The 23,213-nt window shown below is 44.3% G+C and overlaps 1 protein-coding gene across 1 annotated transcript in view; it reads left to right on the top strand.

The window, feature by feature from the left end:
* TMEM161B (transmembrane protein 161B) overlaps nt 1–23,213 on the top strand; it is a 187,246-nt gene that overhangs the window by 107,944 nt on the left and 56,089 nt on the right. Inside the window, exons 6-7 of the mRNA XM_030193365.1 lie at nt 13,838–13,989; nt 20,592–20,652. Coding sequence (XP_030049225.1) covers nt 13,838–13,989; nt 20,592–20,652 — 213 coding nt within the window. The remainder of the gene's footprint in view (nt 1–13,837; nt 13,990–20,591; nt 20,653–23,213) is intronic.

Below are 23,213 nucleotides of genomic sequence, written 5' to 3'. Positions count from 1 at the left end.
TTAAGCAAGCTAGAAGCCTACCACTTTTATTACCACATCATGAAGTTGGAATTTATAATACTTCTGTGATTTCTTGGTCCTTTACTTTACATTACATTAAGGTCTTATAGCCTGCTATAGCCAACAAGTTCTAAGCGGATAACAACAAGGAAAAGAGCATACTACAGATAGTTGTACAAAATATTCACAGTCATCAGAAACTGAATTTAACAGCTATGAACTAAGAAAAATATTTTCTAAAAAGGAAAGTCTTTAGTAATTTCCAAAAACTCATAATAATGTTTTGTTTGCCTAAGAAAAGAAGGAAGAAAAATTCCAACTAGAGGCTGCCTGATAGGTTAATGAGGACTGTAAAGAACGCATGGTTCTTACTTTTACGAACAGCAAGAATTCCTAACATAAAGAAATTTCTAGTAACTCCACTGTAATTCCTATTAAGAAAGTAAATGATCAATTTAATAACCTGGGGAATCTCCATAGAAAGCTTTAAAAGGCCTGGCCTCCACTGGTAACCAGTACAGTTGTAACATAAGAGGGGAAATAGAATCAAATTTATTTGCCGAGAAAATAACTGTGCAGCATTTTGTACCTTCTGCAGCTTCAGTTTTAGAGCTTTTGTGCAATGTAGATGGAGTTACAGTGGTCCAGTAATGGCAGTATAAATGACTGTACCACTAAACAAAAGACAGCTAGGATAACCTGCAGCTTTTTAAGTAAGAAAAAAGATTTACTAGCCACTTTATTAACCTGAATATTAAAAGAAAGTTGACTATTTCCACACCTAACACTCTTGAAACTGAATTGAGGTTCAAATCAAAATTATCAATCTTGGCAATAGGATTGTCTTTCAGAAAGGTTAAAGAACCAATCCAAAGAAAGTTTTTTCTTTATTTAGCTTCAGTCTAAAGTGTACTCAGGCGTCAACTGCCTGTAAGTGACGCAACAAACTGGCTTCATGGAGTAAATTACCTGTGGTAAAAGGTATCAACACTGTAATGCCATCTGCATAAATATAAAACTGCAATTTGATTCTAAATAAAAGATTGCATCAGAATGTTAAACAACCAGGGTTGTTGCAAGACCTTTGATCTTTTTATGAAGGAGTTTTTTCCCATCTGCGTTTGAGGTCACTACCTTCATGTAGGAAAGGTAAGCCGAAAGAGGCAAGAATGCTGACATACAAAGACCTAAGAGTAGGAAGACCGTCTCAGCCACCGGTCCCCTTCCGAAGCAGACAGAGAATCTATGGAAACCAATCCAACACAGTGGTGTGTGACTAAACAAAATGTGTTAGTATTAAGCATGGAGAAGAACCTATGTATCTCCTCGCACCGATCCTTACCCTTCCTCCTAACCACTGCCCCCACCCTCCACCCAAAACACCCCCAACACTCCCATCTGCCACAGTCCTACCAGTGTGTCCCACACTGCCAGGTCTGCTCCCTTCCTCACACTGAACCTCCTTCCCACCTCTCGCCAATCTCCTTGGCTTCATGAAAACAAAATCCCAAACATGCGGGTGCCAATGCAGAATTCGAAGCTCTCATCGACAGTAATGAAGAAAATTAGAATAAAAGAATGAGTTGGAAAAAAAAGGAGGGGAAGGAGAAACATAATATTTCCACGTAAACTTTGTAGGTACAAGCAAAAGCATAAGGGCCAAGGGACAGCTTAAAAGTCTGATATTAGGATTTCACAGGAATTTTTTTTTAATGTTATCTACTTTTTTGATTGGCCCTTTGCATGCTTATTATGAGGCGTGTATTGAACATGGTTCGTTTCCCTTGCATACTAATGACGCTCTTATATCGCTCATACTTAAATCAGGTAAACTTTTCTCACAATGTGCCAATATCTTTACTTAATGTTGATATCATGCTGTTAGTTCGCATCCTTGCTAATCGGTTACTTAAGTTCATAAGTGTTGCCATACTGCGACAGACTGAATGTCCATCAAGCCCAGAATCCTATTTCCAACAGTGGCCAATCCAGGTCACAAATACCTGGCAAGAATCCCAAAACAATACAATACATTTTGTGCTGCTTATCCCAGAAATAAGCAGTGGATTTTCCCAAGTCCATTTTAATATTGGCTTATGGATTCTTGTAAACCCTGCTAATCTAACTGCTTTAACCACATTCTCTAGCAACGAATTCCGGAGTTTAATTGCACGTTGAGTGAAGAAATATTTTCTCCGATTCGTTTTAAATTTATTACTTAGCTTCATTGCGTGCCCCTTAGTCCCAGTATTTTTGGAAAGAGTAAACAAGCAATTCACGTCTACCCATTCCACTCCACTCAGTATTTTATATACCTCTATCCTATCTCCCCTCAGCCGTCTTTTCTCCAAGCTGAAGAGCCCAAGCCCTTTCAGCCTTTCCTCATAGGGAAGTCGTCCCATCCCCTTTATCATTTTTGTCACCCTTTTCTATACCTTTTCCAATTCCACTATCAGGCTTATTTTCGAAAGAGAAGGGCACCCATCTTTCGACACAAATCGGGAGATGGGCGTCCTTCTCTCAGGGTCGCCCAAATCGGCATAATTGAAAGCTGATTTTGGGCGTCCACAACTGCTTCCTGTCGTGGGGACGACCAACGTTCCCGAGGGCGTGCCGGAGGCGTAGTGAAGGTGTGACTGGGGCATGCCTAACAGATGGGCGTCCTCGAGTGATAATGGAAAAAAGAAGGGCGTCCCTGACGAGCACTTGGCCGACTTTACTTGGTCCATTTTTTCTTAAGACCAAGCCTCAAAAAGGTGCCCGAACTGACCTGATGACCTCCCCTGACTCACCCAGTGGTGACTAAACCCCCTCCCACCCTGAAATAAACAACTTTAAAAACTTTTTTTGCCAGCCTCAAATATCATACTCAGGTCCATCGCAGCAGTATGCAGGTCCCTGGGGGGGGGGGGGGGGGGGGGGATGTGTGTGTCAGCGGAGGCATAGTGAAGGCGTGGACATCCTTCTTTCAAACATCTTGGATGTCATGAATTGCCCTCCCCCCACAGGGACGGCCAAATTTCAAGGGAGTGGAGGAGTGGCCTAGTGGTTAGAGCACTGGTCTTGCAATCCAGAGGTGGCTGGTTCAAATCCCACTGCTGCTACTTGTGATCCAGAATCCAATTAAATAAAGGGGGTGTCGGAGGCATAGCAAAGGCATGGACGTCCTTCTCACAGAAACATCCACATTTTGGACGTCCTCAACTGTTCGTCACAGGGATGGAGGCATAGCGAAGGCGTCTAACACTTGGACGTCCTTCACCCATAATAAAAAAAAAAGACGTCCCTGATGAACACTTGGACATTTTCACCTGGACTTGTGTTTTTTTTAAGGTTGTAGACAGCAATTTATTTAAGGTTGTAGACGACTATTATACACGCAGCTTGTGTGTATGAAGCTGTCTTTGGCATGCGCAGAGCAGCCACACATAACGCTTGGCTGCTCTGCACTGGCTTCCCCTCAGGAAGGAAATCGTGTACAAATGAGCTAACAGCGAGCAGCTCATTTGCATGTGATTTCCTTCATGCATGCCCGTTCCTTTCCGAATCGCTAAGGTATCGGTAAGGGAAGGACTTTTTCCGTTCAGTTAGTGCATCAGTTAGTCCACTGCAGTGCCCCCTAGGGTGCCCGGTTGGTGTCCTGGCATGGCAGGGGGACCAGTGCACTATGAATGCTGGCTCCTCCCACAGCCAAATGAGTTGGATTTGGTCGTTTCTGAGATGTGCGTTCTCGGTTTCCATTATCTCCGAAAACCAGGGACGACCATCTCTAAGGTTGACCATCTCAACATTTATGTCGACCGTCTCTAAGGTTGACCTAAATGTTGAGATTTGGGCATTCCGCACCGTATTATCAAAATGAAAGATGGGCGCTCATCTTGTTTCGATAATATGGGTTTCCCCGCCCCTTCGCCGGACGTCCTGCGAGGACGCCCTCAGGAAAGCTTGGGCGCCCCGTTCGATTATGCCCCTCTATATCTTGTTGAGATGCAGTGACCAGAATTACACACAGTATTCAAGGTGTGGTCGCACCATGCAGCGATACAAAGGCATTATAATGTCCTCATTTTTGTTTTCCATTTCTTTTTCTTTCCTAACATTCTATTTGCATTCTTTGCCGCCGCAGCACACTGAGCAGAGGGTTTCAAAGTATCATTTCTGATGACTCCTAGATCCTTTTTCTGGTCGGTGATTCCTAACGTGGAACTTTGCATCACGTAGCCATAGTTCAGATTCCTCTTTCCCACATGCATCACTTTACACTTGCTCACATTAAACATCTGCCATTTGGATGCCCAGTCTCCCAGTTTTATAAGGTTATCTTGCAATTTTTCACAATTCTCTTGTGATTTAGCAACTTTTAATAACTTTGTGTTGTCAGTAAATTTAATTATGTCACCAGTTATTCCCATATCTAGATCATTTATAAATATGTTAAAAAGCAGCGGTCCCAACACAGACTCCTACGGAACACCACTAACTACCCTTCTCCATTGAGAATACTGACCATTTAATCCTACTTCTGTTTTCTATCTTTTAACCAGTTTTTAATCCACAATAGAACACTACCTCCTATCCCATGACTTTCCAGTTTCCTCCGAAGTCTTTCAAGAGGTACTTTGTCAAGCGCCTTTTGAAAATCCAGATACACAATAACGACCGGCTCACCTTTAGCCACGTTTGTTCACCCCCTTCAAAGAAATGTAGTAGATTAGTGAGACTAAATTTCCCTTCACTAAATCCATGTTGTCTTTGTCTCATTAATCCAAGCTTTTGAATATGCTTTGTAATTTTTTCTTTATAATAGTCTCTACCATTTTGCCCGACATTGACGTCGGTCTCATCGGTCTGTAATTTTCCAAATCTTTTCTGGAACACTTTTTAAAAATCAGCGTTACATTGTCCACCCTCCAATCTTTGGTACCATGCTTGATTGCTTTCTCTAATTAGAGATCATCAGGTTGGGTTTATACCTGGCCGACATTCTGTGGTGAACGTTCGTAAGATTTTGCTGGCAATGATGAGAACTCAGTTGGACGGTGAGCCGGCTCTATTGGTAGGGCTCGATGCTGAAAAGGTTTTTGATCAAGTGAATTGGTCTTATTTCATACTTTGCACTATGTGATTGTCTCTGGTTGGTTTTATCAAGCCATTTCTACTTTATATTCTGACTTGCAGGCTGCAATCCTGGTAAATATGTATCCTGAACATGGTACATGTCAGGGCTATCTGCTATATCCTTTGTTGTTTGCGCTTTATTTGGAGCCCCTTTTGCTTACGATAAGGTTGGATCCAGATATTCAGGGACTTCTACTGGGTTCGACCTCATTAAAGATTTTAGCTTACAGAAATGATATGCTTCTTACTGTTTCACACCAGCAGGCATCTTTGCTGTGGCTGCTGGACACAGTGGATGAATTTAGATTCATTTTGGGTCTGTTTCTTTTGTTTTGAATATTACATTTTATTGAAAATTTATGAAGAGATTACAAACATCAATTGCAATGCACCAGCGTATAAAACGTAAACTGGTAGTAACTAACAACTAGAGAACCTAACCCCAACAATCTCTCCCCTGTCCCCCTCTCTGTAAGTCTGCACCAAATGCAGAGCACACCGTGGTTTCTTCAGAGTAATCGTCGTATTCCAGTTGATCTGGTCTGTTTCTTAATCTTCAGAAATCTTTGGTCCTTCCTTTGCAGGCTACTGTCCTGTGAGATTGGGTAAGGTTTTTTTTTCCCTTGACTTGGGCCCCTGTATATATAACATATCTTGGTTTGACTATCCCAAGTGATCTTTCTCAGCTCTATTCTCTGAATATGCAGCCTTTTCTGGACTTGACTTTGCAGAAGCTGCAGTTGTGGCAACATTTTCCTCTCTTGTTGTTCGGGTGTATAGCTCTTTATAACATGATGCTTTTGCCGAAATGGCTTTATGTGATTCGAATGCCTCCTCTGCACATTACATGTCGTCATGGTAGGGTTTTGACCCGGGCCCTGACTAAATATTTATGGCAGGGCAAACAGGTTCGACTTCCATTATCAGTTGTTTTGTTACCATAAGGTAAAGGAGGATTGGGTTTTTTGAACCTTAGCTTGTTTTCTTTAGCCTGTGGGATAAGGCATATCTCTGATTGGTTTTGTGGCACTTCACATTTTGCGGTGCAGAAGTCCATTTCAGAGACCCTTGGAATATTAGTTGTTGTCTTCATGCTTCACCCTCTGCTGTGGTGTAGAATTGTACTCAGTCTCTTTTTTTTATGGCCCTTTTCATGTGTGGTCTGGCATCGAGTGGGTAAGCTTTTAGGTCTTGATCCAAATTTTACTCCAGTGCTGCCGATTTGTGGTAATGTCACTTTTTCCCCCAAGTATATTGGGTGTGTCGTTTGAGCGCTGGGCCTGGCAAGGGGTGGTATATTTGTTACATGTGGTGAATGATGATGGTCTTATTAAGCTCTTTTAGGACTTGTGGGAAGAATACAGTTTGTAGGAAAATGTGTTATTTTCCTACTGGCAGTTGCATCACTGTGTGATGTCCTTGCCAGTGGGTTCTCAGAAGAAATTGTTGGAGGCATATTGGTTGGACCTGCATCAAAGGGTGCTCTTAAAATACTATTCTAAGGATTTGCAAGACAGGCTCCCAGAGTTAGACTACACTCATTACACACAATGTTGGAATGCTGACTTGGGGATTCATCTCTCTTGTGAACGTTTTAAAAGTTGTTTATTGCATTGTGGCCAATTGAAAGGAAATTTTTTACATGGTGAACTTCAATATAAGTTCCTCTTGCGCTTATATATTTCTGCTCACTGTGCTTTTTTGACTACTCTCCTGGTGGATGATGTGTAGCTTAAGTGCTCACAGCATTCAGCTACCCTGGGTCATACGTTTTAGGCATGCCCTGCGAGATTTTTGGCAGGGAGTGATGGTGCATGTTTCCCATTTGTGGCAGTGGAGTTGTCATCCTTTTGCTCTCATGTTTTTTTGATCAATTGTGTTGCTCCCGTCTTGCCCCAAAGGGTTATGTGGGTTTTGTTAAGCGAGCAATATTGATGGGTAAGAAATGTATATTGCAACGCTGATTATCTGCTGACCCTCTGACTCTTCAAGCAGTGGAGATCCTCGATGACTTCAAGCATCTTTGGAACAACGTGAGTTCTCTGATTTGGACTCTATGGTGAGCATGAGATTTTGTCGCTTGTGGGAACACTTCTGGTCCTCACTTACAGTTTTTGCTCAAAGGAGTTTGCTTAATGTCTGACCTATTTTGTGAGTTGGTTCTTATTGCACAGAGTATATAGGGAGGGGAAAGGGTGTTTAATTATACTTTTTCTGTATTTGGAGTTTCTTGTGTTGTGTTTCGCTGAAGTATTGAGATTGTATTTTGTTATTGAATTCAATAAATATGAATAAAAAGTCTGATACTAAATGTTTGTCAGTGTCCCTTGTGCCAAAAGAGAGAAAAGAAAGGGGGGGGGGGGTGAGGAGAAACACATAACATTTCCACATAAAAATTTTGTAGGTAAAAGCAACAGTGCTTCCACAGTCAATCCAGATGCAAAGGCCCTATTACAACATAGGACCAAGAGACAGCTTAAAAGGCTGATACAAAATGTTTGTCAGTGTCCCCACCAAATGAGAGAGGAAATAAAAGGAGAAAACATAGCACAAATGCAATTTAATATTCAGTGATAGAAATCTGCAGCCAGCAAATAGAAAGCAAAGATTCTTGTCCTATTCATAGGGCAAACAGACAGCATAGCAAACCTAAGCTGAGGTCCTGACATCAGAAGAAAGAAAAAAAATCCATAGGGATCCTGGATCCAAAGGCATAAGTGTGGGTCAGCTGAGTGTGGTCCACAGATGTTTTTACTTCCTCAGAACTGAGATAAAATCAGCCTGAAGTCACGAGGTTGAGGCAAGAGAATTCAGTACAATCCACAGTAATAGCAAACATCAATTTGTAGCATTAAATGGGCTACAGGGACTCTGAGGCAATGGCCTCAGTGGTTAAGAACCAACTATGGCCACAAGAGAATCCAGCCCCGCACCATTCCAAAGTATAATAAGGACCCTTTGTCCATCCAAATGACATTTTTCAATGGCCAAGTGAAGGCAAGCAGTCCAGTGGTCACTTGTGTGTTGCAAACTCTTCCAGGGCGCTATCTAAAAACAACCATAGGATCCTATAGAGCATTCTCCATCTTCTTAACCGTCTGCTCTCATAGGCTGGCTGCCTTCGAAGTGCAGGGCTCTTAAAGTTGGTCCAGAAAAGTTGCCACAATTCAGTCTCTCCTTTATGGCTTTGTCCACCTTGAGTGCCTCTTTTACCCTTTGATGATTTAACAGTTCCACTGATGCCCTCATAGTTTTTTTTTTACTTCTAATTACCTGAAAAAGTTTTTGCCCCTATGGTAAGCTTCTCTTCAAATGTATTTATTTATTTGTGGCATTTATATCCCACATTATCCCAAACAAGTTTGTGTTTAATGTGGCTTACAATAAACAGTATTGGATACATAATAAAGAATAATGCATAAGAAAATAATTTGTTGTAAGAATCCAATTTTACAATACAGTATCATAAACATGCTGGGATAGCTATGGATGTTTAACATTTAGAAAATCTGTTATGAATGAGAAATTGTACATGAAGCAAAGAGAAAGTTAATGGTAAATAGAGTAATAACCAATTCAGGTAATAGTTAATTGTTTGAGATATAGTTGTTCTTTGTGAGGGTTTGTTTGAATAGGAACGATGTGAGGATTTTGCGGAATCCGGTATATTCCTTATTTTGGGTGGTAAGTTCCACCATTTGGTTCCTAGGTAATGAAGTCTGCACAGTGGACAGTTTTGTAGATCACTTCTTGGGAGGTGTAGTCTGAGATAGTTTCTTGCCTCATATTTAGTGTTTCTTTGAGGTAAGTTTATTAATGGTACCATATAGTCTGGAGCTGTGCCATTTAGTATTTGAAAGATAAAGGTACATAATTTGAAGGTGATTCTTGCTTTGATGGGAAGCCAGTGTAATTTGAGTAATTAAGGGAAGGCAGTTTCAAAACGAGAGTGAATTCTCTTTTAGCCTTCCTTATCAGTGCTTTACATCTAACTTGCCAGTGCTTGTACTGCTTCCTGTTTTCATCATTCAAATCTTTTTTCCATTTTTTGTAAGGTGTTCTTTTGGCTCTGATATCCTCTTTCATCTTACCTTTAAATGATGCTGGCTGTTAGGCCTTTGTTCCATTTCTTAAAATATGTGGATTACATCTGAAGTGGGCTTCCAAGATTTGTATCTTGTTTCCTCGATTCTAAGATGCACATTTTTACTCATTTTAATGTGTGTGGAAAATAGGTGCAGCTTACATTTGATGGTGTCTTAGAATTGAGGACAAATATTACAAATCACACAGCCTTGAATTGCCTAAATGGAAATCTACAATATTTGGTATACTCCTTAACAGTTTACTTTAAAATACCATACTACTTATACCGGTACCATATTTTTCACATTGGCAAAAAGGAGGTTCGTCTTAGAATTAATGGCATATTAGAATACAGGACATTCGATATTTTTATACATGCCTTTGCAGCTGCTCCTTTGAGTATTTTTTAACCATATTTCTCATTTGATCATAGTTGCTCTTTCTAAACTTACATGCCACAATAGATTTCCTTTGTGTCTTCACCGGTTATTAACTCAGGTTTGATCATTTTAAGATCACTATTGCCCAGCAGCCCAAAAACTGTTACCTCTCCTACCAAGTCCTGTATTCCACTAAGGATATTTTAGTTCCTGAACCAGGAACTTTATCTCCATAGCATTTACTGATGTGACATTTATCCAGTCAATGCTGGGTAATTGAAATCAAATGACTAACAATTCTCAGGAACATTGGAGCATTGTTTTTTGTTTTTGGTGAGTGAAATTGCCTATTATTATAGTTTGACCAAATTTGTTAGCTTCCCTAATTTCTACTGATATTTCATTATCTGTCTGTTCTAGCCAGGCAGACAGTAGTATAGTCCTATCAGTAGTCTATTTCCCTTCACACCTGGAATTTCTGTCCATAATCATTCCACACTACTACCCATTTCTGCAGAATTTTTTGTTGTTGTTTGACTTGATTCCCTCTTTAACATACAGTATAGTGCAGTGTTTCCCAAGCCCGGTCCTGGAGTCCTGGAGTACCCCTTGCCAGTCAGGTTTTCAGGATATCCACAAAGAATATGCATGAAAGAGATTTGTATATAATGGAGGCAGTGTGTGCAAATCAAGTTCATGCATATTCATTGTGGATATCCTGAAAACCTGACTGGCAAAGGGTACTCCATTTCTGGACTTGGGAAACACTGGTATGGTGCAATCCCCCTTCAATTTGATCCATCCTATCATTGTGAAATAATTTACACCATGGTAACACAGTACCCCATTGGTTGTCCTCCGTGCAGTGTTTCATTGGTTATCTTCTCCAAATAATCATGTATCGGTTATACTCACATAAATACTCATACAATAAACCTTTATTAATACAAAATTCAGTTGCATATAAAAATTAAAATACACTATCTAAGCTGCACCTTGTCTAACTGAGAGGACATACACTTACTCTATTGTACACAAATATCAAGTCATCAAATCAACAAATAATTTAATCATCAAAGCTGCAGGTAGAGGAACGAGCAAGCATACACCTCCAAAAGGCGCACTAGGTCTCTCAGGGCTAATTAAAGTCACTCGCACAGCAGAGAACTTTGGGATTGCTAGTTTGTGCGCCCTGCGGTAAGAGTACTAGCTTGGTTGCTGCCATAGAAATGTTTTTTGTCATATGCTTTTAGTTTCCTGAAGACACTATTGGCGCGAAACAAGAGCTTGTGTCGAGACTAAGTCACATCTTACAACGCTGGACCTTGTGTTACGGATATGGTCTTTGACCTTACTTGCTACATCAGCTTTGGGTTGTAAAGCTGCAGCAAGACTGTGGGAACCTTAGTAGTGGCTGTGGGACGCCAGCAAGTCGTCATATTATTTTGCATCACACATTGGATGGAATCACTTCATTGAACTGGATGGTTGTGGGGGAGTGTAATTACTGTTGTGAGTGACTTTAATTAGGCCTGAGAGCCCTGGGACACATGCTTGTTCCTCTACCCACAGCTTTAATGATTTAATTATTCATTGATTTGATGACGATATTTGTGTACATTAGAGTAAGTGTATGTCCTCTCAGTTAGGGTGCAGCTTAGATAGTGTATTTTAATTTTTGTATGCAATTGAATTTTGTAATAATAAAGGTTTATTGTATGAGTATGTGAGTATAAATATACATATAATTGATATATGATTATTTGGATAAGGTAGATTTTGGAATTATAATTTATGCATTGGATAGTCCATTAGATATTTATTGATTGGTTATCTTTTGAGATGCCTGTTATATCTACCTCTTTAGCGCTATATACTTTGAGCATTTGTATGCAGATGCAGACATTTCAAAGTATGTTTTATGTTTGTATCTAGAAGATAACAGGGATAATATGCAATCTTTACACTGCTCGTCCCTTAAAGGCTCCTGGTTTTACGTTTGCCTTTGTAGCAACCTCTCTATCCAGATGCCCTATCCAGACTGCTGCTCTGAGACACCAACCTGCATCCAGGTCTGCAGTGATGAAGGATGTTTTCTTAGAAGTTTTGTCTGCTAGTCATCAGAGATATATCCAAAATTCTTGGTTTCATGCAATTCGTGGTTGCAGGAATGACAGAAATCTTGCCCTGATATGGCATTGTGGCTACAAATCATCATAAGAGACCAATGGTTCATACTGGGTCAGAGAGGCAGATGTTTCCAGTGTCTGTGGCAACATATATTTTTTTTAAACTTCCTTCCTTCCATCCCATGCTCATTGGATGGCAGAAGAAGTGGCAGTGCCTTGGGCTGCTTCCTCCTCCTCTGTCATCTGGGTTCTACTGAAATATATGAACTACATGTTGTATGGTGTCCCTTGCAATTCAAATTCTTCAGTTTGGTTATGGATAGTAGAGAGGGTGGAGGTGGCTTGTCACGATTGTGCCCATGTTTCATGCTGTCATTCATTTTGCCACCCGGTGGTCAGACCTGGTGGCTGCGATGGACTGTCTGCTTGCTGTTTCCCATGTTCCAGAAATCATTCCAGTCCGGATCTTCCAGCCTTCCAGACTGTCTTGGGATTTTTGGAATTAAGCAGCACCCTTACCTGGTGACCTCCATGGTAGTTTGCCTTTATTAACCATGGAACATTTCTAGTTTGCCTTTGCAACAGAGGTCCTCAGAAGAGTTTTCATCTGTGAGAGTTTGTTGCAGTGCTAACCTTGCTACTTTCAGTTTCAGCTAGACCCTGCTTATTTCCTGGTTTATTCTACTGCTCGCTGCCTGCCCAAGACCCTGCTTGTTTCCTGGTTTATTCTACTGCTCGCTGCCTGCCCGAGACCCTGCTTATTTCCTGGTTTATTCTACTGCTCGCTGCCTGCCCGAGACCCTGCTTGTTTCCTGGTTTATTCTACTGCTTGCTGCCTGCCCAAGACCCTGCTTGTTTGCTGGTTTATTCTACTGTTTGCTACCTACCCAAGACTCTGCTTGTTTCCTGGTTTATTCTGCTTTGCTGCCTGCCAGTAAGACTCTGCTTGATTCGTGGACTATTCTCCTGCTTACTGCTTATTGCTTCTGTTCCAGTCCAGCTGCTCCAGTCCGACCTGTGCCCGTCTGTCTGTGGTCCACCTTGCTGCCTGTTTGGGTGGTTCTCCTGCCACTGCCAGTTATCGGTAGCGGCCCAAGGGCTCACTTTTCCTGACCAGTGTGACAGATTTCCTGACCAGTGTGACATGGCTTGAGGTACTGCTGCTGCTTTCTTGCTGCTTGATGAGCAGGAAAGGGATAGTGTTTTGTGATGTAGGGGGAAAGAGGAACCGAGGGGATTTATTTTAAGGGAGGACAGTAAAAGAGATGCTGGTGGAAGATGGGGGTTTATTTTGGAAGAGGCTGTGAAAGAGGAGGTGAAAGTTTGTGCTTTTGGAGGTGGGGCAGGTGTGAAAGATGATCTTGGGAATAGGAATTTGGGGTGGGGGTTCTGGGAAAATAGCTGAGTGCATGGAATATCTGGGCTGGGAACTGATGAAAGTTGGGCTGGAGGATGAGGGGTGAAAAAAAAAGAGTGTTAGGTGAGATGGTGAATGGTTGCATAAAACGGGCTGGTTGAATTGGATTTGTGAAAGAGGGGCTAAGAGGAATGGATGTGTTTGTGTGCATATTTGAGCCTTAGAGGAATGAGAGAAAATATCTGGGACGGAGAGAGGACTGGGTGTGAATGAAGAGAAGAAGGAGAAAAACAGGACCAAAGTGGGGATGCAGAGGGAGAGGAACTTCACCCTCTCTAGACACAAGAATCTTTCACAAATTTCTGCCACCACCATCCTCCAAGCACACACACCACCTTTTCTTCTTTCTCGGTTCTCTCCTTCTCCCTCTAATCCTCATTGTCGAGATTTCTTCTCTCTCCTTTCCTATATTCCTGGACAAGATCTTTCAACCATAACACTCCCAAAAGAATGAAACGAACTATACAGATTTAAATTGAGTCTGGAAAATTAAAGAACTTTTTTTTGTTTACTGTGCATGTTTACATTTACATTATTTAATGTGGAAATCATGGCCAGAGAATGGTGTCAAACTTTTGCAGAAAAACAAGTACTTTGGATATTTTTGTGCCAAAATCTATTGCTTGAGTTTTGATGACAATCTGTTGATTTGTATTTTGATTTTTGTACTCACTAGAAGTGTGTTTTTCCTAAATAGTCTCAAACAGAAAGGTACTGTTTTCATTGACTACACACTATTTCAAGGTGGAAGAAGGAGGTGAGCGATCGGTCTGTGTCACTTTTGGGTTTTTTTTCTTTGTGAAAGCCATGGCCATCTTGATTGTAACAGAAAATTATCTGGAATTTGGCCTTGAAACAGGTAAGAACCGAGGAAATATTTCAGAATTCTTTCTGGTCAAGATTATTAATTTCAAATAATTCTTTTGGATGACATTTAAGACTATGAATAATATGTCTGTTAGCTACATATTTAGGGCCCTGTTTACTAGCAGCACTAAGGGTGCACTCGTGTTTTTAGCATGCGCTAAACACTAAAGACACCCATATATTCCTATGGGTGTCTCTAGCATTTCTCCGAGGACAAGCAGGCTGCTTGTTCTCCCGACTGGGTTGATGTCTACGGCAGCCCCCTCCAACCGGAACAAAAACTTCGCGGGCGGTCCCGCACGCAGGGCACGCCCACCGCGCATGCGCGGCCATCTTCCCGCCCGTGCGCGACCGTTCCTGCTCAGTTTTTTTTTATTCCGCGCTGGAGAGAGACGTGTTATCGTCTCTCTCTCTGTCAGCCCCGGAAACTGGATCGAGTTTTTCTCTTTTTGTACGAGTTCGCGCTTCTTTCCTTTTTTCTGTTTAAAAAAAAAAAAAGAAGTTTGTCCCCTCGTCGTCTTTAGCCGCGGGGGCGCCTTGGCGGTTGTTTTCTTTTTTCGGGTGTGCTTTCCACCGCCACCATCGACGACTTTCACTTCGCCGACGCGATTTTTCCGTCGATGTCCTCAAAGGTCCCGAGCGGATTCAAGAAGTGTGGTCGGTGCGGCCGGCAGATCTCGCAAACCGATACCCACGCTTGGTGCCTCCAGTGCCTTGGGCCGGAGCATAATACCAAGACGTGCACCTTGTGTCTCGGCTTGCGGAAGCGGGCACAGGTGGCGAGGCAAGTTCTTCGGGACCGTCTTTTTGGAACTTGTGCCGGCCCCTCGGCGTCGACAGCCGGATCTTCGGTACCGATGTCGGCAAAATCGGCACTGACCCCAGGAGTACAGGTACCGTTGGACCGCCGGCCTATCGGCGAAGGCGGGGTGAGCGGCCGCGCGGGCAATCGGCCCCGGCCACTCCCTCTACCCAGGGCCATCGGGACCGAACCCTGTCAGACCCGATCCCTCGAAGCCAGGGAGGTTCTACCTCCTCGTCATCTCTGCCGCCGAGCGCCGATGACGGGCACCGAAAGAAAACCAAAAAGCACCATCATCGGTCGCCCACGGCGCACGGGACTACCAGCTCCGGCGCCTCCAGAAAGGATTCGACACCGAGGAAGTGGCAGTGCCGAGAGGAGCGTTCCCCATCGGTTGAAGAGGTGTCGCTGCGTCAGTCTGTGGGTGCTTCAGTACCGTCTCCTGGACCTGAGCAGCTTCCGGCACCGACACCCACACCAGCCCCCCTGCCTTTCCCGACAGCGGGCCTTGATGAGTGCCTCCGAGCCATCCTTCTGGGGATTCTGGAAGGGCTGATGCGCCAGGCTCTGCCGGCACCGGGGGTGCTTGCGCCTCCGGCGCCGTTGATGGAGGCGCCGGTGTGCTCTAGCCCGATGCCGCGGCCCCCGATGCCGCTTGCGGTACCGGTGTCGACCGCCACGCAGGTGGAGTCCCCGTCGACGTCGATGGAGGGTGCTTCATCCCCGCCGGTGCGGGAATCCACCGCTCGACGCCATCACCAGGGATTTGGTTCCTCGCAGTCGAGACGGGCCCGGTTGAGGTCTGAGCTGCAAGAGCTCATGTCCGACACCGAGGAAGAGGCCTTGTGGGGGGAGGAGGAAAACCCCAGATATTTCTCCTCAGAGGAGTCTGTGGGCCTTCCCTCCGACCCCACTCCTTCACCGGAGAGGAAGCTCTCGCCCCCTGAGAGCCTCTCCTTTGCCTCCTTTGTCAGGGATATGTCTATATGCATTCCCTTTTCCGTGGTCTCTGTGGCTTAGCCGAGGGCTGAGATGCTCGAGGTCCTCGACTATCCATCACCACCTAGAGAGTCCTCCACGGTGCCGTTGCACAATGTCCTCAAAGAGACACTGCTTCGGAACTGGATGAGACCATTATCTAATCCCATCATTCCCAAGAAAGCAGAGTTCCAGTACAGAATCCACTCGGACCCAGAGTTAATGCGGCCCCAATTGCCCCATGACTCGGCGGTCGTGGATTCTGCTCTCAAGAGGGCACGGAGTTCGAGGGATACCGCCTCGGCGCCCCCGGGGCGGGAGTCTCGCACTCTGGACTCGTTTGGGAGGAAGGCCTACCAATCTTCCATGCTCGTGAGCCGCATTCAGTCATACCAGCTCTACACGAGCATTCATATGCGGAACAATGTGAGGCAACTGGCGGACCTGGTTGACAAGCTCCCTCCGGAGCAGTCCAGGCCTTTTCAGGAGGTGGTCAGGCAGCTGAAGGCGTGCAGAAAGTTCCTGTCCAGGGGTATCTGTGACACCTATGATGTGGCATCTTGAGCTGCTGCCCAAGGTATAATGATGCGCAGACTCTCATGGCTGCGTGGCTGTGACCTGGACAACCGCACCCAGCAACGGCTGGCGGATGTCCCTTGCCGGGGGGATAATATTTTCGGCGAGAAGGTCGAGCAGTTGGTGGACCAACTGCATCAGCGGGAAACCGCCCTCGACAAGCTCTCCCACCGGGCGCCTTCAGCATCCACCTCAGCAGGTGGACGTTTTTCCAGGGCCAGGCAGGCTGCGCCCTACGCCTACAACAAGCGTAGGTACACCCAGCTGGCCCGAAGGCCTCCTCAGGCACAGGGACAGTCCCAGCACACTCGTTCCCGTCAACAGAGTGCGCCTAAGCAGCCCCCTGCACCTCCACAGCAAAAGCCGGGGACGGGCTTTTGACTGGATCCATGGGAACATAGCCGCCATCAAAGTGTCCGTACCGGACGACCTGCCGGTCGGAGGGAGGTTGGAAGTTTTTCACCAAAGGTGGCCTCTGATAACCTCCGACCAGTGGGTTCTCCAAATAGTGCGGTGCGGATACACCCTAAATTTGGCCTCCACTCCACCAAATTGCCCGCCTGGAGCCCAATCCTTCAGCTCCCATCACAAGCAGGTACTTGCAGAGGAACTCTCCGCCCTTCTCAACACCAATGCGGTCGAGCCCGTACCACCCGGGCAGGAAGGGCAGGGATTCTATTCCAGGTACTTCCTTGTGGAAAAGAAAACAGGGGGGATGCGTCCCATCCTAGACCTGAGGGGCCTGAACAAATACCTGGTCAAAGAAAAGTTCAGGATGTTTTCCCTGGGCACCCTTCTACCAATGATTCAGAAAGACGATTGGCTATGTTCCCTGGATTTAAAGGACGCATACACTCGCATCCCGATACTGCCAGCCCACAGGCAGTATCTCAGATTCCGCCTGGGGACACGGCACTTTCAGTATTGTGTGCTGCCCTTTGGGCTCGCCTCTGCCCCACGGGTGTTCACGAAGTGCCTCGTGGTGGTCGCGGCGTATCTACGCAAGCTGGGAGTGCACGTGTTCCCATATCTCGATGATTGGCTGGTTAAGAACACCTCAGAGGCAGGGGCTCTCCGGTCCATGCAGTGCACTATTCACCTCCTGGAGCTGCTGGGGTTTGTGTTAAATTACCCAAAGTCCCATCTCCAGCCAGTCTAATCTCTGGAATTCATAGGAGCTCTGCTGAATTCACAGACGGCTCAGGCCTTTCTTCCCGAGGCGAGGGCCCACAACCTCCTGTCCCTCGCTTCCCAGACCAGAGCGTCTCAGCAAGTCACAGCTCAGCAGATGTTGAGACTTCTGGGTCATATGGCCTCCACAGTCCATGTGACTCCCATGGCTCGTCTTCACATGAGATCTGCTCAATGGACCCTAGCTTCCCAGTGGTGCCAAGCCACCGGGAATCTAGAAGATGTCATCCGCCTGTCCCTCAGTTGCCGCAATTCGCTGCACTGGTGGACACTTCGGACCAATTTGACCCTGGGACGTCCATTCCAAATTCCGCAGCCCACGAAGGTGCTGACGACGGATGCATCTCGCCTGGGGTGGGGAGCTCATGTCGATGGGCTTCACACCCAGGGACTGTGGTCCCTTCAGGAACAGGATCTTCAGATCAACCTCCTGGAGCTCCGAGCGATCTGGAACGCACTGAAGGCCTTCAGAGATCGGCTGTCCTACCAAATTATCCAAATTCGGACAGACAATCAGGTTGCAATGTATTACATCAACAAGCAGGGGGGCACCGGATCTCGCCCCCTGTGTCAGGAAGCCGTTGGGATGTGGCGTTGGGCCTGCCAGTTCGGCATGCTTCTCCAAGCCACATACCTGGCAGGCGTAAACAACAGTCTGGCCGACAGACTGAGCAGAATCATGCAACCGCACGAGTGGTCGCTCCATTCCAGAGTGGTACGCAAGATCTTCCGAGAGTGGGGCACCCCCTCGGTGGACCTTTTCGCCTCTCAGACCAACCACAAGCTTCCTCTGTTCTGTTCCAGACTACAGGCACACAGCAGACTGGCGTCGGATGCCTTTCTCCTCCATTGGGGGACCGGCCTCCTGTATGCTTATCCTCCCATACCCTTGGTGGGGAAGACCTTACTGAAGCTCAAGCAAGACCCCGGCACCGTGATTCTGATAGCGCCTTTTTGGCTCCGTCAGATCTGGTTCCCTCTACTTCTGGAGTTGTCCTCCGAAGAACCGTGGAGATTGGAGTGTTTTCCGACTCTCATTTCGCAGAACGACGGAGCGCTTCTGCACCCCAACCTTCAGTCTCTGGCTCTCACGGCCTGGATATTGAGGGCGTAGATTTTGCTTCGTTGGGTTTGTCTGAGGGTGTCTCCCGGGTCTTGCTTGCCTCTAGAAAGGATTCCACTAAAAAGAGTTACTTTTTCAAGTGGAGGAGGTTTGTCGTCTGGTGTGAGAGCAAGGCCCTAGAACCTCGTTCTTGCCCTGCACAGAACCTGCTTGAATACCTTCTGCACTTATCAAAGTCTGGTCTCAAGACCAACTCAGTAAGGAATAGCCTTAGTGTGATTAATGCTTACCATTATCGTGTAGACGGTAAAGCCATCTCTGGAGAGCCTTTAGTCATTCGATTCATGAGAGGCTTGCTTTTGTCAAGCCTCCTGCAGTGTCATGGGATCTCAACGTCGTCCTCACCCAGCTGATGAAACCTCCTTTTGAGCCACTGAATTCATGCCATCTGAAGTACTTGACCTGGAAGGTCATTTTCTTTGTGGCAGTTACTTCAGCTCGTAGAGTCAGTGAGCTGCAGGCCCTGGTAGCTCATGCTCCGTATACAAAATTTCATCATAACAGAGTAGTCCTCCGCACTCACCCTAAGTTTCTGCCAAAGGTGGTGTCGGAGTTCCATCTTAACCAGTCAATTGTCTTGCCAACATTCTTTCCCAGACCACATACCCGCCCTGCTGAACGTCAGTTGCACACATTGGACTGCAAGCGAGCGTTGGCCTTCTATTTGGAGCGGACACAGCCCCACAGACAGTCCGCCCAATTGTTTGTTTCTTTCGACCCCAATAGGAAAGGGGTCGCTGTCGGGAAACGCACCATCTCCAATTGGCTAGCAGATTGCATTTCCTTCACTTACGCCCAGGCTGGGCTGGCTCTTGAGGGTCATGTCACGGCTCATAGTGTTAGAGCCATGGCAGCGTCAGTGGCCCACTTGAAGTCAGCCACTATTGAAGAGATTTGCAAGGCTGCGACGTGGTCATCTGTCCACACATTCACATCACATTACTGCCTCCAGCAGGATACCCGACGCGACAGTCGGTTCGGGCAGTCGGTGCTGCAGAATCTGTTTGGGGTTTGAATCCAACTCCACCCTCCAGGACCCGAATTTATTCTGGTCAGGCTGCACTCTCAGTTGTTCTTCATAGGTCAATTTCTGTTATGCCCTCGCCGTTGCGAGGTTAAATTGACCTGGGTTCTTGTTTTGAGTGAGCCTGAGAGCTAGGGATACCCCAGTCGTGAGAACAAGCAGCCTGCTTGTCCTCGGAGAAAGCGAATGATACATACCTGTAGCAGGTGTTCTCCGAGGACAGCAGGCTGATTGTTCTCACCTACCCTCCCTCCTCCCTTTTGGAGTTGCGTTTTTCCTCATTCCTTTGCTTGTCATTCAACTGAGCGGGAACGGTCGCGCACGGGCGGGAAGACGGCCGCGCATGCGCGGTGGGCGTGCTCTGCGTGTGGGACCGCCCGCTAAGTTTTTGTTCCGGTTGGAGGGGGCTGCCGTGGACGTCAACCCAGTCGAGAGAACAATCAGCCTGCTGTCCTCGGAGAACACCTGCTACAGGTATGTATCATTCGCTTTAGTGTATGCTAAAAATGCTAGTGCGCCTTAGTAAACAGAGCCCTTAATGTATTTCATATGTATCTTTTGACCATTTGCTTTAGTACAGCACATGTAAGAGATTAATAAACCGTATGGTTTATTTTTTTATTATCTTTGTTTTTTGGTTTTAATGCCTCTGCATTACATATTTGATTTTTTCTGCCGCAATATAGTTTTTAAGGCAATAAAGTATGCAATACCAGTGATATTTTCAAAGTCTATTAATTGCCAGGTTTTATTGTACTGCATTGTGCTACTAATTATGAAAAAAAATCACACTAGACTTTCAGCCAGTTTTTGTGGACAAGATGTTCATTTTTCTACTATTTTGCATCCACAGAATAATTTTCCATGTATGTCACTGCACTAAAATATTTTCTGCTGCAGGTTTTTCTAATTTTTCGGAAAGTGCTGTGCAGTTCCTTGAAAAGCAAGGTGTGGAATCCCAGTAAGTTTCTAAACATATCAAGAAAATAAGCTGTTATAATACAAAAATAATAATTTTAAAAAAAGGACAATCTGCTTACCAGTACTAGTTTAAATGAGCAAGTTGGGGCCTTGTTCAAACTTGGCTGTTTGCCATAAAATCATTGGCAATGCAATTTCCTAACTTGTTTATTAGGTCATTATCATGGATGATAACAATGGGACAGAGATATTTATGTTAAAAGGAGGAACTTTGTAACCAAACATCTTTTTGCCTACTTTCCTACTTTTACTCAGACCTTGCTTTTTCACCTTTTGTTGTTGGTGGGGTTTTTTTTTTCTTATTTTGTTTGATAACATACAGATGATAAGAGCCTTGGTTTGCTACATAAGTACTAGTTGTTCAGCTGTAATGTTGATAGTCCTCTGCAGGATGGAACTGTTGTGTTAGTTCAATTTGCATGTCTTTGATACTGCACTATCAGAGAAGACGGAAGTGAACAAAAGCTTGTAATATGATTCAGTCACCTTGAAAGCTAAGGTAAATAAAATTTGGGTAATTAAATTTCTGTGCATATTCAGTGATACAAAGAGTTTCATATATTATGACTTTGTTTCAGTATCCTTCATTTTGCTCTGTAGTGTTGTTCCACAGACATGCAGATCAAAGCAGTGGACATTGGTTAGCCCTGATGTGCTGCAGTTAAATCTTTCTGGCTTCAGTTTGGTATATTTTTGCTGTTCTGAATAAATGTCAGCCATTCAAATATATACCTGTCTTGACTGTTTCCCATGAATGTCTTCTAATTGGTTATTTTAAAAATAGACAAATTTTTCATTTCATGCTTCAGTACTGCCGTTTTCTTAAAAATGGAACCTAAAGTGGTTTATAGAATCTAATAAAATCAATGTGTACTTACAGGTCTAAAGTTTCAAATGCTCATGCTTTTGTAGATTAAGATTCTTAAAATTTAAGAATACATATTGAATACTACAATAAAAGCATAAACAAGAATACTCCAGATTAATTTGAGTAATACAACTCATCTCATACAAAAAGGGATGAACTTTCAAGAGATTAAGTGTTAGTTAAATGTGGCTAATTGGAAAATGCATCCAGTAAGGAATATTCAGGGACACATGCAGAGAATTTAAGTAGAGTTATAGAACTAAAATAGAGATGTCAAACAAAATATGACTGGTTTGGAAACAATAGTTCTGTTCTTCCATTTGTTAGGTTAATATGCAATATGTTTTATACATACATTGATACTATCACTAAGATTTATAGGAATTCCATTTACACAAAAATTACATTTTAATCTATATTTATAGGCTCATAATTATTTATATTAGAATCTTCAAACCTAATAAATTTTGCCAGAAAGTTTGTTTTTATATTTTACTAATCTTGACGTAATGAAGCTTTATAGCATTCACCATGTATGTGAGGAATGTGGTGAGCCCTACAAAGCTATGCTGCCGAGTCATACAGAATTGTGCCGTTAGATATATTCTACCATTGCTCAACCACCAGAGGATTTTAAATTGTTACCCTCATGCGATATCTTAGTCTGATTTTGCAGCCTTTCTTTTTCCACTGAAACAATTTCAATTTTTTTTTGTTAATAATCTTTTCAATCCAGTGGATGCTTGAAAGAAATTATATATGTGATTGTGAATGTCTCTCTGGGGGCAAAATAACTCTTTGAAATCTAATAAAACATGGCCAAACATCATCGAGGAAAAAACAGCAACTGAGGGTCCCAGAAAATGTATCCCTAAAAAAATTGCCTAATACAGTTCTGTGGAAGAAGCAGTCCAGCTTCTTCAGCATAGAAACTTTGATATAGTAAAATATAGACACTAGAGAATTGCAGTTTTCAGGCTGCCTCTCCTCTCTGTACTCCTGAAGATATACAGGCACAAACAAACGCCGAAGCATGCACATATACACTCACATACACATACTGTGACAAAGTCCACCCCCCCCCCCCCCTTTCCCCAGCTCTTGCAAATACACTCAGGTCTTTCTGACGTGGTCTGGGCATTGTTTCTTTGACCGAGAGTGAGCTCAGTTTGGGAGAGTGGCTGCCAGGAGATTTTTCTCTGTAAGCTGGCGGACTCTTATTTCATAATAGGCCTTTCTTCCGATTGTATCTAGTCCTTGGGGACCCAGTCTTTGACACAATTGATGGCCAGGCTCTAGAGTATTCCTTAAAATGCTCTTTATTCAACATCACCAAAAGAAGTGAACAAGGTTCTATGTCTTCCTTTTCCACACAGGTTCAAATCAATCATGTCGGACAATGTATTACTGTTCTATACAAATAAACATAGGGCACTCTTCTTTCATTCAGTAATAGAACTCTTAATTGTGGTCATTTCCCTCCCCCATTTCTATAGGGCTTTCCACTTTCTCATATACAACAACTATGGCTCTGCCTCTCCTTCACTTCTTTAGGGGTTCTATGTAAAAGAACTTGTCAAACACACAGGGTTTTAAAAGGGTATCCTGCCTTCCCCTTTTCCCAGTGCTACACAGGGTTCTCCTCTTTGACTGACTTTCTCAAGCCTTTCTTT

Source organism: Microcaecilia unicolor, chromosome 2 (assembly GCF_901765095.1).
Source record: "Microcaecilia unicolor chromosome 2, aMicUni1.1, whole genome shotgun sequence".
Classification (NCBI taxonomy): domain Eukaryota; kingdom Metazoa; phylum Chordata; class Amphibia; order Gymnophiona; family Siphonopidae; genus Microcaecilia; species Microcaecilia unicolor.
This window is presented reverse-complemented; position numbering and strand designations above follow the sequence as displayed.